General features: G+C 38.4%; 1 protein-coding gene across 2 annotated transcripts in view; it reads right to left on the bottom strand.

The window, feature by feature from the left end:
• Positions 1-16,602, bottom strand: part of LOC124509958 (complement factor H-like) — a 110,031-nt gene that overhangs the window by 41,420 nt on the left and 52,009 nt on the right. For both annotated transcript variants that reach the window (XM_047076575.1, XM_047076576.1), the window contains 2 exons: positions 8,967-9,161; positions 7,908-8,084 (listed from right to left, as the gene is read on the bottom strand). In XM_047076575.1, the coding sequence (XP_046932531.1) occupies positions 7,908-8,084; positions 8,967-9,161 (372 nt within the window). The remainder of the gene's footprint in view (positions 1-7,907; positions 8,085-8,966; positions 9,162-16,602) is intronic.

The following is a 16,602-nucleotide window of genomic DNA, read 5'->3' as shown; positions in this document are numbered from 1 at the left end:
GCTTTCAAAATTATTTTTATTTGGTTTTAGCCAGTTTTATTGTAATGTGTCTTAGAGATGATTTCCTTGGGTTGAATCTGTTTGGGGGAATTAATGAGCTTCTTGATTTTGATAGTCCGTATCTCTTCCCAGATTGATAAATTCACAGCCATTATTTCCTTAAGTAAACTTCCTGTCCCTTTCTCTCTCTTCTCCTTTTGGGACTCACATAATGCCTACAAAGTCTCCTCTGATAGTCTCCCATAATTCACATAGGCTTTCTCTGGAATTCCTTCTCCTTTTTTCTCCTCTGACTACAAGACTTCAAATGACCTCTCTTCTACTTCATAGATTCTTTCTTCTGATTGATAAGATCTGCTGTTGATACTCTTTGTTGTATTTTTCCTTTCATTCATTATATTCTTCAGTTATAGAGTTTCTGTGTGGTTCTTTTTATAATTTCTACCTCATTTTCCTGATTTCTTTGGATTTTCTTTCTGTGTCTTCTTATAGCTCACTGAGCTTCCTCAAAGCTACCGTTTTCAATTCTTTATCAGGAAAATCATAAATCTTCATTATTTAGGGTAAGTTACTGGAAAAGTGTTGTGTTTCTTTGGTGATGTCATATTTCCTTGATTTTTCATGTTTCTTAAAGTCTTGCATTGTTGCCTTTGCCTTTGAAGAAGGTCTCACTTCCTCTGGTCTTTCCTGACGTTGGCAGAGAAATACTTTCTGTCATACTTGTTAGGGATTCTGAGGCTTTTTGAAGATGTTTTTAATGGATACATTTTTCCAGTATGTCTTACTACAATTTAAGAGGGAATTTTTGATGGTACGCCTTTTTTCAATCCTGCAGAGTTAGTCAGGGTCCTGACAGCTTTCTGTTTGCTTTCCTGGAGGTAATGCTGAATGGTCAAGTACATTCTTTTTACTCTATCTGTGGAGTCAGTTTGAATTTCTAAGTATGTTCACTAGCCATTTGAAAACTCCTGCACTCACTACCTTTGGGGAATATACAAAAGGAGCTGGCCAGTGGATAGCAGATATGCAGAATGTTGGGGGATGCCACCAGGTGAGCAAGATCTGAACCCAAGTCATCCCAGTGGCTAGTGGGTAGGCTACTGACTGTAGTCTGCAAAGTGGTTAGTAGGGTCTTTGTCCCTTGAGGAATTCTGAGCCCTGACTGTTGTGGTCCAAACTTTTCTCATTCCCTTCACTCATGAAGATCACTTCAGTATTCTGGATGTAGTTAGAAAGAAATGGGCCTTTTGGTCAGTGACCCATGCAGTTGAAGAAGCCAGATGATCACTCACACACTTTCCCCCTGTGGAGAAATTGCAGGCTGAATGGGTCTCTCTTGGCACTGAACTGTACCCCTTTCAGGGAGGAGTGACTCAGATAAGAAAAAAAATGTTCCATTCATCCTCTTCAGTGCACGCACTCTTGGATCTTTTTGCTGTCAAAGTGTGCAAAAACTTCTGCTAGATTCCCAGACTCCCACACAAATGCTCTTTCTGTGGGTGATTGTCAAAACTGTGATCTTGGCCAGGAAGAACTGAAACTTGTGTTCTGACATCTAGCTGGTGTCACTCTATTTTTTTCTAGATTGACTTCATGTATGTATGTATTTTGTGTTTTTATTTTTGTCGACATACAGTGTTATATTATTTTCAGGTGTATAATATAGTGATTCAACAATTCCATACCTCACCCAGTGCTCATAATGACATCACTGTTTCACCTGTTCCCTGTGCCACCTTTCTCCCCTCTGGTAACTATCACTTTGTTCTCTATAGTTGAGTCTTTTTGTTTGTTTTGGTTTTGGTTTTTTTGTTTGTTTGTTTGTTTGTTTTGGTTTATCTCACTCTCACATATTTCCCAATCTGTCATTTGTCTTAAATCCCACATATGACTGAAATCATATGGTATTTGTCTTTCACTGACTGACTCATTTCACTTGGCATTATACTGTCCAGCTCCATACATATTGTTGCAAATGGCAAGATTTCATTCTTTTTCATGGCTGAATAATAGTCTCTCTCTCTCTGTATGTATACACACACACGCACACACACACACCACTCGTCTTTATTCATTCATCAATCAATAGATACTTGGCTACTTCCATATCTTGGTTATTGGAAAGAAAGCTGATATAAACATAGGTGTGCATATATCCCTTTGAATTAGTTTTTTTTGTATTCTTTGGGTAAATACCCAGAAGTATGATTGCTGGATCATACAGCAAGTCTATTTTTCTTTTTGAGGAACTTCCATACTGTTTTCCAGAGTGGCTGCACCAGTTTGCATTCCCAACGCTGCAAGAGGGTACCCCTTACTCCACATCCTCACCAACATCTGTTGTTTCTTGTGTTGTTGATTTTAGCCATTCTGTCAAGGGTGAGTGATATCTTATTGTTGTTTTGATTGCATTTCTCTGATGATAAGTGATGATGAGTATCTCTTCATGTGCCTGTTGTCCTTTGTATGTCTTCTTTGGAGAAATGTCTGTTCATGTCTCCCATTCATTTTTTTAGTTGGATTATTTGGTTTTTGGTGTCGAGTTTTATAAGTTCTTTACATATTTTGGATACTACTCTTTACCAGACATGCCATCTGTAAATAACATCTCCCATTCCACAGGTTGCCTTTCAGTTTTATTGACTGTTTCCTTTGCTGTGCAGAAGTTTTTATTTTAATGTAGTTCTAATAATTTTTTATTTTATTTTTATTTATTTATTCTTGCTTTTATTTTCCTTGCCTCAGGGGATCTGTCTAGAAAGTTTGTGGCTGATTTCAGAGAAGTTACTGCTTCTGCTCTCTCTCTTCCAGGACTTTTATAGTTTCAGGTCTCACATTTAGGTCTTTAATCCACTTTGAATTTATTTTTGTGTATGGTGCAACAAAGTGGTTCAGTTTCATTTTGTGCATGTTGCTGTATAGTTTTCCCAGTACCATTTGTTGAACACATTGTCTTTTTCCCACTGGATATTCGTTCCTGCTTTGTTGAAGATTTAATTCAGTATATAATTATGGGTTTCTGGGTTTTCTATTCAGTTCCATTTGTCCAAGTGTCTATTTTTGTGCCAGTACCTTACTGTCTTGATCACTATAGCTTTGTAATATAACCTGAAGTCTGGAATTGTGATGCTTCCAGCTTTGCTTTTCTCTTTCAAGACTGATTTGACTATTCAGGTTCTTTTGTAGTTCCATACAAACTTTAGGATTGTTTGTTCTAGGTCTGTAAAAAATGTTGGTATTTTGATGGGGATTGCATTGAGTGTGTAGATTGCTTTGGGTTGTGTAGACATTTTAACAATATTTGCTCTTCTAGTCCATGAATGGGATGTCTTTCCATTTCTTTGTGTCATCTTCCATTTCTTTTTCATCAGAGTTTTATAGTTTCAGAGTACAGATCTTTCACCTCTCTGATTAGGTTTATTCTTAGGTATTTTATTATTTTTAGTGCAATAGTAAATGGGTTGCTTTCTTAATTTCTCTTTCTGCTGTTTCATTATTAATATATAGAAAGGGATCAAATTTCTATACATTGATTTTGTATCCTACAGCTTTTCTGAATTCATTCTAGTTCTAGCAGGTTTCAGTGGAATCTTTTGGGTTTTCTATATAGAATATTATGTCATCTGTAAATAGTAAAAGGTTTACCTCTTCCTTACTGATTTGGATGCCTTTTATTTCTTTTTGTTGTCTGATTGCAGTGGCTCGGACTTCCAGTACTATCTCGAATAAAAATGGTAGAGTAGACATCCTTGTCTTGTTCCTTAGGGGAAAAGCTGTTTTTCCCCTTTAAGGATGATGTTAGTTGTGTGTTTTTCATGTATGGCCTTTTTTTATGTTGAGGTATGTCCCCTCAAAACTTACTTTGTTGAGAGCTTTTATTATGAATTGATGTTATATTTTGCCAAATGCTTTTTTGGCATCTGTTGAAATGATCATATGGTTCTTATCCTTTTTTTTTATTGATGTGGTTTGGTTGATGTGATATATCACATTGATTGGTTTGTTAATATTGAACCATCCTTGGAGTCCAGGAATAAATCACCGTGCATAAGACTGATGTGGTGAATAATTTTTTAATGTTTTGTTAGATTTGGTTTGCTAGTATTTGTTATGGATTTTTGCATCTATATTCATCAGAAATATTTACCTACAGTTCCCTTTTCTTGTTTCTTTATCTGGTTTTGGTATCAGGGTAGTGCTGCCTCATAGAATGAATTTGGAGTTTTCCTTCTTTTTCTATTTTTTTGGAATAGTTTAAGAAGATCGCTTCTCAGACTTCTGGCTAAGATCAAGTGTGGAATAGTTTGAGAAGAATACGTATTAACTCTTCTTTAAATGTTTGGTAGAATTCACTTGTGAACTCATCTGGTCTTGGGCTTTTGTTTGTTGGGAGGTGTTTGATTACTGATTCCTTTTTTTTTTTTTTCCTCTTAATTGGTCTGTTCATTTTTTTATTTGTTCCCATTTCCGTTTTGGTAGGTTTATGTTTACAGGAATTTATCCATTTCTTCCAGATTACCGACTTTGTGGCATACAGTTTTCCATGATATTCTCATATAATTGTTTGAATTTCTGTGGTGTTGGTTGTTATTTCTCCTCTCTTGTGATTTACTTATTTGGGTCCTTTATCTTTTCTTCTTGATAGTATGACTAGCAGTTTATCACTTATTAATTTTTTCAAAGAACCAGTTCCTGGTTTCTTTGATCTGCTCTATTGTTTTTCTCATTTCTATGACATTTCTTTCTTTGATTTAAAAATTTTTAAAGTTAATTCATTTTTGAGAGAGAGACAGAGTGTGAGCAGGGGAGGGGCAGAGAGAGAGGGAGACACAGAATCCAAAGCAGGCTCCATGCTCTGAGTTGTCAGCACAGAGCCTGACATGGAGCTTGAACTCACAAACCGTGAGATCATGACATGACTCGCAGTCAGATCCTTAACCGACTGAGCCACCCAGGCACCCCCATTTATTTCTGTTCTAATCCTTATTATTTCTTTCCTTCTGTTTTTTTTTTTTTTCCTTAGGTTTTGTTTGTGGTTGCTTTTCTAGCTTCTTCAGGTGTCAAGTGAAACTGTTTATTTGATTCTTTTCTTGCTTCTTGAAGCAGACCTGTATTGCTACAAACTTCCCGCTTAGAACCAGTTTGGCTGCATCCCAAAGGTTTTTAATTGTGGTGTTTTCATTTTCACTTGTTTCCATGTGGTTTTTTGAATTTTCTTTTATTTTCTGGTTGACCCATTCATTGTTTATTAGCATGTTACTTCACTTTCATATATTTATGCTCTTTTCAGACTTTTTCTTGTGGTTGACTTCTAGTTACATAGTAGTGTGTTCAGAAAAGATGCATGGTATCACTTTGACCTTTTTGAATTTGTTGGGGCTTGTTTTATGTCCTAATATGTGTCCCATTCTGGAGAATGTTCCACATACACTTGAAAAGCATGTGTATTCTGCTGTTTTAGGATGCAGTGTTCTCAAAATATCTGTTAAATCCATCTGTTCCAGTGTGTCATTCAGAGCTGTTGTTTCCTTGTTGATTATCTGTTTAAATGATCTTGTCCATTTATGTAACTGAAGTGTGAAAATCCCTACTATCATTTATTATGAATGTTTAGTTCTTTTCTATTTGTTATTAACTTTTATGTATAGGGGAGCTTACATGTTGGGTGCATAAATATTTACAATCGTTGTATCTTTTTGTTGGATTGTCCCCTTTATTATTTCAGCTTCTGCTGAAAAATGCCCTAGGAGCCTTATGGGTTTTCCCTTGTATGGGACTTTTTTTTTTTTTTTTTTTTTTTGTCTTGCTGCTTTAAAATATTTTTTCTATACCCCTATGTTTTGCCAATCTAATTACAATATATATGTTTCTGCGGGTTAGCTTTTGTTCATTTTCTTGGGGGTTCCCTGTGCCTCCTGGATATGGATATCTGTTTCCTCCCCCCCAGATTAGGGAGGTTTTCTGCTATTAATTCTTCAAATAAATTTTCTGTCCCTTTTTTTTCTTTCTCTTTCTTCTCGGACTCCTCTACAATGAATGTTGTTATGTTTGATGGAGTCATGGAGTTCCATAAATCTATTCTCTTTTTGCATAATTCTTTTCTCTCTTTTGTTCAGGTTGATAACTTTCCGTTGCTTTGTCTTCTAGGCCATTATGTTGTTCCTCTCCTTCTTCCAGCCTGCTGTTCATGCCACCAAGTGTGTTTCTGATTTTGTTTATTGAGCCCTTTATCTCTGCTGTGTTATTCCTTATCTCTGTATTAAGGGTTTCACCCATGTCTTGGATTTTTTTTCTTAAGTCCAATATCTTTAGATTTGTTACATTAAATTCTCTATTAGGTATTTTACTAATATCTGTTTCACTTAGATCCATGGCTGTGGCATTGCACTGTTCTTGCATTTGGGACAATTTCTTCTGTTTTCTCATTTTGTCTAAGTTTCTTGGCTTACTTTTCTGTGTTAAAAAAGTCAGCTACTTCTCCTGTTCCTGAGGGTAATGGCCTTATGAAAAAGAGGTTCTGTCATGCCCTGAGGTGTTGTGACCCCGTTTCCCCAGGGCCTGGCACTTCAGGGAGTGTCTCCAATGTATGCTATGTGCACACTGCTGTTGTGTCCTGACTGCTTTATCTTTCCGGTCACTCATCTGCAGAGGCTCTCTTTGCCTGTCGTGGGCAGTGTTTGGTTCCTTGCCTGAATGTGGTAAGTTTTAACTTGGTGTATTCTGGTCTGCTTGTGAAATGAGACTTCTCAACATTGCTGCTGGAATCCAGCCCCACCTCCCTGCCCCCTGCCAAAAACAAACAAACAAAACAAACAAACAAACAAACAACCTCCCAAGTTGGGAGATGCAGTTTGGGCTGGGATTTGATCTGGTCTTTTGTGGTTGGGGGCTGCCTGCTCTGGGACTGAGGCAAGTGTGACCGGGAAGGGTGGTTCCACCAGAGCATAGGGACATAGGGCTTGGTGTAAGCGAGTAAGATAGCAAGTGTGAGCCCTGTGCTGGTTCCCACAGTTGACCCTGTGTTAATGTTGAAGGGCGGGAGAGGGAAATGGCACCTGCCAGTTCCTTTGTTTCCAGAGGGGTCTCTGTGAATGCTCCCTTTCTGCAACATGCTCCAGGATGAGCAAATAACCTCCCCACTGTGTGCTCCAAGTGCTCATCAGATTGCTGTTTCCATGCTGTATGTCCACAGGCTCTTTGCTTGCCTTATCTCCAAGAGCAGTCCCAATGCCCTTTGATCTCTTCCAGACCCAAGCACACTGACCTTTCAAACCCCAGGCTTTAAGCCTAACTGGTTGCAGGAACTCACAAAATTTGTCCCCTCTCCCTTTCCAAGCTAATTTCTATGGGGATTTGTTTTTCCTGTGTGTTCCTCTGTGTGTCAGTCTGTCTTTCACCCTCTCTGTGACCACTACTCCCTTACCACCTCAGTGGCCACAGTCCATTTCTTCTCAGTTTGGGAGAGAAACCTGCATCTCTGTACATCTTACTTCTTCAATGTGGCCTGTTCTGTACCTTTAATTGTGGAATCTGTTCTGCCAGTCTTCAGGTCAATCTCGGGGGTATTTAGGATGATTTGATAGTTATCCTTATGGGATGAGGCAAGCCTAGGATCCCCCTACTCCGTCACATCTTCCTCCTTCCATTGCTGGTGTCACCCTATTAATACAGGTTGCTTCTTTGTAGTTTCATTACTGTTTTCTTGACTAATGCCTATCATTAGACATTTATTTTGCTATATATATGTATCAAAAATGTGTATATCCACTCACACACTCTTGGAAAAAATAAAACTAAGTAGATTCATTGGTGGAAATAAGAAAGTTGATATAAATATTTTGTCACAGTTAATACAGATGAGGGTTAGAAAACCATAAATATACTGAGATCTGAGACCATTTACTTACTGAGAAGAATGCACTCGGGAGGAGGGAACCAGCCACCCTCTGTACAGGTCATCACAGTCTGCTCGTTTTGAAGACTGTAGCCAGCATGGCAGTTAACTTTTACAGATTCACCTTGTACGTATTTTACTCCTTGTTTTGGGTTATCTCCATTTTTCAAATGATTGAAAATACATTGTCCTAAAAATCATAAAAATAATAAACAAAAAAATTTTAAACCCATAAATTCAGTGAAAATAGCAAATTAAAAATTATTTGTAGGGGGGCGCCTGGGTGGCGCAGTCGGTTAAGCGTCCGACTTCAGCCAGGTCACGATCTCGCGGTCCGTGAGTTCGAGCCCCGCGTCAGGCTCTGGGCTGATGGCTCAGAGCCTGGAGCCCGTTTCCGATTCTGTCTCTCCCTCTCTCTCTGCCCCTCCCCCGTTCATGCTCTGTCTCTCTCTGTCCCAAAAATAAATAAACGTTGAAAAAAAATTAAAAAAAAAAAAAAAAAATTATTTGTAGGGGCGCCTGGGTGGCTCAGTCGGTTGGGCGGCCGACTTCAGCTCAGGTCACGATTTCGCGGTCCGTGAGTTCGAGCCCCGCGTCGGGCTCTGGGCTGATGGCTCAGAGCCTGGAGCCTGCTTCCGATTCTGTGTCTCCCTCTCTCTCTGCCCCTCCCCCGTTCATGCTCTGTCTCTCTCTGTCTCAAAAATAAATAAACATTAAAAAAAAAATTATTTGTACAACATTTAAACTATAATGCATAAGTATCCAAAAATAAAGCTAATACCAAATGCTGAAAAAGAAAAAAATCAATAGTCAATACTATTTACTTTCAGTATTTATAATTAAGGTATGGGTAAATGATATAGATATTTTCAAAAAACCTCTAACTTTATCTCTAATAAGATTTTAGGAAGAGCTCCTCATAAAAGGAAAAGCTCATGTTGGTATTTTTGCTCATAAAATTCATCCCTTGGCCTTCTTTTTGTCATAGTAGTCTTAATTGTACTCACTTACATGTCTGCTCCCTCCAGGATGTGAACTATTTATACATATACAATTATAACGGTTGACTTACTGCGGCATGGTACTTCTGGTGACCATCCTTCTTTTGTGCAATGAATATATTCCCAGGGCTCTTGTGAAGCAGTCACAAAATTGGTCTCACAGGAATACCAATATTTTTTTCCTACACGTACTGGAAAGTCTCGTCTATAGATAATTTCATAGTATAGACTACCATGTTTTATTTGTGGAAAATCACAACGATTCCCTTGGAAGAAAAACAAAACAAACAAAACCATTATAAATAATGTTTTACCTTAATAAAAAATCAAATCGAAAATGAATTGTTTCATGGGTGAATTCTATCATCTTATTAGCATTATTTCATTAATTGCATCAGGTTTTCTGGGACAAGAAAAGTTATAAATTTCAGATTTTTTCCACCACATTTTTGAAGCTTTCAATATTGAGATCAAGTGTTCATTTAGTCTTATTCCTTTTAAGTTATCTTCTAGTATTTTTCTCCACTGCTTTTTGAAGAGTTAGATTCTTTTCCCGTTATCCTTGGATGAATTTCATCATGATACATAAATATGAGTGTCATTTAACAATCATTCTACCTTGGGCAAACTTCAGTGTTTGGATTTGCAGGAATTAAGTTTTAAAGAACTTAAATACATTGCTGTAAAATTGTAAAGGAGAGATTTGAACCCTGGTGGTCTGATTTCAGAACAACTTTGGTTATCCACCTATTAGGTGTTTCAAAGTGTATCAATTAGGAGTTAAGATGGTGGAGAAGTAGAGGGACAAAGATTTCCCTCGTCCCTCAAACAGCTGTATTGAGGTCAGAACACCTGGAACACCCAGGAAATCTATCTGCAGAGTGACAGAAAAATCTGCACAGGTGGAGGGAGACAGCTTGACGGGACAGAGGTGTGTCTATGCGAATTGGGGGAGATAAAACATTATGGGCCCGGAGGGAAGGGTTCCCCCTCTGTGGAGAGACAAAAAGGAGAGAGAGAAACTGTGGATTGTGGTATTGTGTTAGGACAAGAGGAAAACCTCTCCAGACCACGGACTAGAAATGAGAAATCTAGGGAGATTGCTAGCGTACTTTGCGAACAGCCTTAGGAGCTGAAGACTGCAGTTTTCAAAAGTGTGTGCCATCCTATGGAAGAAATCTGCTTCCACGTGCATGCACTTGTGGGGAGGGGAGCCAGCCCCAGTGTAGTATCCCATCTCAGGGGCACAGTGGGGAGAATAGTCCCCTCCCTTGAGTACTGTGGAAGAGTGTATATCGCCTCCCCAAGGTTAAAAGACCCTGCATGTGCCTGCCATATGGGCAGGGTGGGGCAGCACTATCCTAGAACTGGTGCTGGGTCCTTTAAGACACCAGGTTTTGAATCCCAGCCTAGCACCTAAGAGGCATGGGGGAACTGTGGGACAGGGCAAGCCACCTGCCTGAGCTACGTTGTGAGGGCTGCCTAAACAGCATGGTTTAAGACACCCAGTCCGGGGAGGAGAGATTTGGGTGTTGCCATTTTTCTCCCCATCACCAGCATGGTGCGGCTTCAGGGAACAGAATAGTGGCCCCCTGTGGAGGCCGACCCGCTTACACAAAATCTCACCCCTCAGTGGATGGCAACTACTTATCTAATGGCGTGGGACTGATACTGGGTGAACCAGAGGGCCTCTCCTCCAGACCAGCACAGTCACCTGTCCCACATACAAACAGACAACTATCCTGTGGTATTATATATTACTGTGTTGCCATTTTCTTTTCTTTTTTTTTTCCTTCTCTACTCTTTTCTGTATTTTTCTACCTCTTCATTTTTTACTCTGGAATCAGGCTTAAACTTTCTGATTTGATTTTGGTCAATATATATACACATATAACATGTGTTTTATACATATAAAATATATTTATGTTACATATTAATAAATTAATAATAAATAATAAGTTAACAATAATAAATAATAAATTAATAAATACAAAGTATATATATTATAAAAATATATATATTATATATATGTATTTTTTCTTTTTTTGCTTTCTCTGTTTCTGTGTCTGTTTAATCAGGCATTTTTATTCTATTTTTTTACACCTTTTCTTTTTTTTTTATTTTTTTTATTTTTTTATTTTTTTTTATTTTTATTTTTATTTTTTTTTTTTTTTAATTTTTTTTTTTCAACGTTTATTTATTTTTGGGACAGAGAGAGACAGAGCATGAACGGGGGAGGGGCAGAGAGAGAGGGAGACACAGAATCGGAAACAGGCTCCAGGCTCCGAGCCATCAGCCCAGAGCCCGACGCGGGGCTCGAACTCACGGACCGCGAGATCGTGACCTGGCTGAAGTCGGACGCTTAACCAACTGCGCCACCCAGGCGCCCCTTTTTACACCTTTTCTATATCTCCATCTTTATTTTCCTTTTGCTCTCACTGGATTAACCCTTATAGTTTCTTTGATTTGTCTAACAATGGTCTAAACATTCTACCATATGACTAAGGAGAAGCTTTGTAGAAGACAGACAAGTGGGGTAGAGCAGCCAAAGACGCAACAATAGAGTGCATGCAACACACTCTAAAAACACTTCCTGAAAGGCCAGGCCCTGGGCCAGTGTATGACCCCTTTTTAATATAGTAGTTCTCGTTGGTGCAGGACAGATAACAAATCATTAAAACACATTAAGAGACACAAACCTGGCAAAAGTGATGAAACAGAATTCTCCTGAAAAGAAATTCCAGGAAGACAGCCAGAGAATTGCTCAAACCAGATATAAACAATACATCTGAACAAGAATTTAGAATACCAGTCATACAACTAATAGCTGGGCTTGAAAAAAGCATAGACAACAGCAGAGAATCTATTGCTGCAGGGATTAAAGACCTAAGAAATAGACACAATGATTTAAGAAATGCTACAAATGAGATATGGAAAGGAAATTACTAGACCACAAAGGGCAATAAGAGACCTAAGTGATTCAATGAAACGAAATAATATCTATATCATAGGAGTTCTAGAAGAAGAAATGAGAGAAAAAGGGCAGAAATTTTATTTGAACAAATCACAGCTGAGAACTTCCCTAATCTGGACAAGAAACAGGCATCCAGGTCCAAGAGGCACAGAGAACTCCCTTCAAAATCAACAAAAACAGGTCAACACCAAGACATATCATAGTGAAACTGGCAAAATACAAAGACAAAAAAGAGAATTCTGAACACCTCTAGGGACAAATGGGCCTTAACCTAAAAGGGTAGACACATAAGAGTAATACACACACACACACTACCAAAACTCAAAAGGGAAGAAATAGAAAATTTGAACAAACCATAAGCAGAGAAGATATTGACTCAGTAATCAAAAATCGCCCAACAAATAAGAGTCCTAGGGCAGATGGCTTCCCAGGAGAAGTCTACCAGACACTTAAATACCTATTCTTCTCAAGCTGTTCCAAAAAATAAAATGAAAGAAAGGCTTTCAGGATCATTATACGAAGCCAGCATTACTTTGATTTCCAAAACTGACAAGAAGAATTACAGGCCAATATCTGATGAACGTGGTACTGATCATGGTACTGAACGTGGTACTGATGAACATGGGTACAAAAATTCTCAACAAGACACTAGCAAACCAAATTTAACAGTATATTAAAAGAATCATTCAACATGATCAAGTGGGATTCATCCTAGGCTGCAGGGCTGGTTCAATTTTTGCAAGTCAATCAACTTGATATATTACCTTAAAAGAAGAAGGATAAGAACCATATGATCCCATCAATAGATGCAGAAAAAGCATTTTCTTAATAAAAACCTTCAAGGAAGTTGGGATAGAAGGAACATACCCTAACGTCATAAAAGCCATACATGAAATGCCCACAGTAAATATCATCCTCAATAGGGAAAAACAGAGAGCTTTCCCCCGGAGATCAAGAATACGCCAGGGATGTCCACTCTCACCACTGTTGTTTAACATAGTGTTGGAATCGCTAGCCTCAGCAATCAGACAACAAAATGAAATAAAAGGGATTCAAATTGGCAGAGAAGTGAAATGTTCACTCTTCGTGGATGACATGATAGTCTACAAGCAAAACCCACAAGACCCCACCAAAAAAATGCTAGAGCTGATACATGAATTCAGCACAATCACAGGATACAAAATTAATGTACAGAAATTGGTTGCATTCTATATACCAATAATGAAGCAAGAGAAAGAGATATCAAGGAATTGAACCCATTCACAAACGCAACAAGAACGATAAAATACCTAGGAATAAACCTAACCAAAGAGGTAAAAGATCTGTACACTGAAAAAAAAAGAAAAAAAAAAAACCAGAAAGCTTATGAAAGAAATTGAAGAAGACACATTGAAATGGAAAAACATTCCATGCTCAGGCATCAGAAGAACAAATATTGTTAAAATTTGATACTACCCAAAGCAATCTACACATTCTAGCAATTTCAATCAAAATAGCACCAGCACTCTCCAGAGAGCTAGAACAAACAATCCTAAAATTTGTATGGAACCACAAAAGATTCTGAATAGCCAAAGAAATGTTGAAAAAGAAAACTAAAGCTGGAGGCATCACAATCCCGGACTTTAGCTTGTATTACAAAGCTGTCATCATCAAGACAATATGGTGTTGGCACAAAAACAGACACATAGACTAATGGCATAGAATAGAGAACCGAGAAATGGACCCACACATATATGGCTAATTAATCTTCAAAAAAGCAGGGAAGAGTATCCAATGGAAAGAAGACAGTCTCTTTAGGAAAACGAATTGGGAAAAGTGGATAGCAACATGCAGAGGTATGAAACTGGACCACTTTCTTAAACCATACACAAAAATAAACTAAAAATGGATGAAAATCCTAAATGTGAGATAGGAAACCATCAAAATCCTGCAAGAGAAAACAAGCAGGAGCCTTTTTTACTTTGGCCGCAGCAACTTCTTACTTGACATGTCTCAAAAGGCAAGGAAATAAAAGCAAAAATGAGCTATTGGGACCTCATCAAGATAAAAAGCTTCTGCACAGCAAGGGAAACAATCAATAAAACTAAAAGGCAACCAATGGAAAGGGGGAAGGTATTTCCAAATGGCATACCAGATAAAGTGTTAGTATCAAAAACCTATAAAGAACTTACCAAACTGAACATCTGAAACACAAAAAAAGGGCAGAAAAAATGAATAGATACTTTTCCAAAGAAGACATCCAAATGGTAAATAAACACATGAAAAGATGTCCAACATTGCTCATCATCAGGGAAATACAAATCAAAACCACATTGAGATACCACCTCCCACCAGAGTGTCTAAAATTAACAACTCAGGAAACAACAGATGTTGGCAAGGATGTGGAGAAAAGGTAACCCTCTTGCACTATTGGTGGGAATGCAAACTGGTGAAGCTGCTCTGGAAACAGTGTGGAGGTTCCTCAAAAAATTAAAAATAGAATTACCTTACGACCCAGCAATAGCACTACTAGGAATTTATCCAAAGGAAACAGGAGGGCTGTTTTGAAGGGGCACAAGCACCCCAATGTTTATAGCAGCACAATCAACAATAGCCAAATTATGGCAAGAGGCCAAATGTCCATCAACTGCTTCTTTATCCAAAGAAGATGTGGTATATTTATATATATTGAAATACTATTTGGGGATGAAAAAGAATGAAATCTTGCCATTTCCAACAATGTGGATGGAAGTGGAAGGTATTTTGCTAAATGCAATAACTCAGTCAGAGAAAGACAAATATTATATGATTTCACTCATATGTGGAATTTGAGAAACTTTTCAGGTGACCATAGGGGAACGGAAGGAAAAAAAATACAAACAGAAAGGGAGACAAATTCTAAGAGGCTCTTAAATAGAACAAACTGAGCGTTGATGGCGGTGGGGGGTTGGGAAGATGGGGAAAATGGGTGATGGGCATTGAGGAGGGCACTTGTCAGGATGAATATGTAAGTGACGAATCAAGGGAATCTACTTCTGAAGCCAAGACTACTCTGTATGTTAGCTGACTTGCCAATAATTAAAAAAAAAAAAAAAAAGGATATTAATTAAAGCAAACACTCCACTGAGATTTTTTTTCAAAAGTTATACAAAGGGGGTGAAATTAAAGTAGGTATTATTATTATGACAGGCTTGAATCTCTTTGCTGTTTTCTTTCATCTGGGTACACTTAAATATGTTTTATGCTTTTAGAAGGTCATCTCTGAAGCAAATACAGTATTTCATATATGGTCTGAGCAGCACTGGGATGGGCAAAATTTAGAACAGCCTCATTCTACCTTGGATTTCTATCAATACAGGGTGTGGTCTCATTAACAGTAGTGGTGGTTCTGTCATAGTTTTGACTCAAACTGATCTCAAAATTGATTAAAATATTCACCAATTTTTGGGGCGCTTGGGTGGCTCAGTTGGTTAAGCGGCCGACTTCGGCTCAGGTCACGATCTCGCGGTCCGTGAGTTCGAGCCCCGCGTCGGGCTCTGGGCTGATGGCTCAGAGCCTGGAGCCTGCTTCCGATTCTGTGTCTCCCTCTCTCTGACCCTCCCCTGTTCATGCTCTGTCTCTCTCTGTCTCAAAAATAAATAAAACGTTAAAAAAATACCTTTAAAAAAATATTCACCAATTTTTAAAACTCTTTCTAATCTGTCTGTACTTGTACATCTGATTCCTTTGACCTAAATCCAGGATCACTACTAAATGTCATGTTATTAGATTCAGCCTAGCACAGAGAATCCTTTTTGAATGATGAATCTGTGCTAATGCAGATTCACTGTCATGACCCCCTGAACAATTCCACTTGTGAATTTGTACTGTGTTTCCCCTAAATCACTAAACTATCTGATAACACAAAGGAGTAATGAAATAGGCTTGAGAACAAAGTCCTGAATCTGATACTCGGGTAAGTTTACTTAATGAAATTTCAAACTATCTCATAAACCATCTAACTGGTCAATTTCCCCATCTTGTCCACAAGAACTTCATAAGGCCCCTTCTGGAATAAACTTGGTGAGATCCAGATCCAGCTGGGCTAATCTACCATTTCCATAACCCACCATAAACACAATTAAATATTTTCCTTATGGAAGTGGTTCAAGATGGAGATGTAGGAGATCCTGAACACACCTCTTCCCTTGGACACACTGAATCTACAGTTATATACAGAATAATTTTGTCTGAAAAAAAAAAAAAGAAACCCTCTAAAAACTAGCTGAGTGATTCCTACACACTGGGCAAATGAGAAAAAGCTCACATCAAAGTGGATAGAAGAAACAGATACAATCTGACCCTAAATCTTTTCCCCAGCATGATGAGCCACAATTGGGAGGGAATTCAAAACTCTAAGCTTCTCCCTGAGGAGTGAAGTGTCTGAGCCTTACATCTGGCACCCCAATTTTAATATCTACACCTGACAGACAAGCCCCCAAAGCATCTAGCTTTGAAAGCCAACAGGGCTTGTGTCCACAAGACCCACAAGCTACAGCTCAGTGAGAAACAGTTCTTAAAGGGTCCACAGTCATGGACTCACCCACCCCAGGGTCCAGGATAGAGGAAGCCACCTGAAAAGTGCCCAGACTTTCTGTGAAAGAGACTTATTTGCCTATTTAAAAGCTCTGGCCTGAGGGGCAAGCATTTAATTTAAAACACATCTAGGGGCTTACTAAAACTCTCCTCAAAGATAGACTCCAGCAGGCACCATC

This window comes from Lynx rufus, unplaced genomic scaffold, assembly GCF_022079265.1.
Source record: "Lynx rufus isolate CCGP_SWC_20201006 ecotype Redwood Valley unplaced genomic scaffold, mLynRuf1.p SCAF_15, whole genome shotgun sequence".
Taxonomy (NCBI): domain Eukaryota; kingdom Metazoa; phylum Chordata; class Mammalia; order Carnivora; family Felidae; genus Lynx; species Lynx rufus.
Note: the sequence above shows the minus strand (reverse complement) of the source record. Positions and strands in the feature narration are given on the sequence as shown.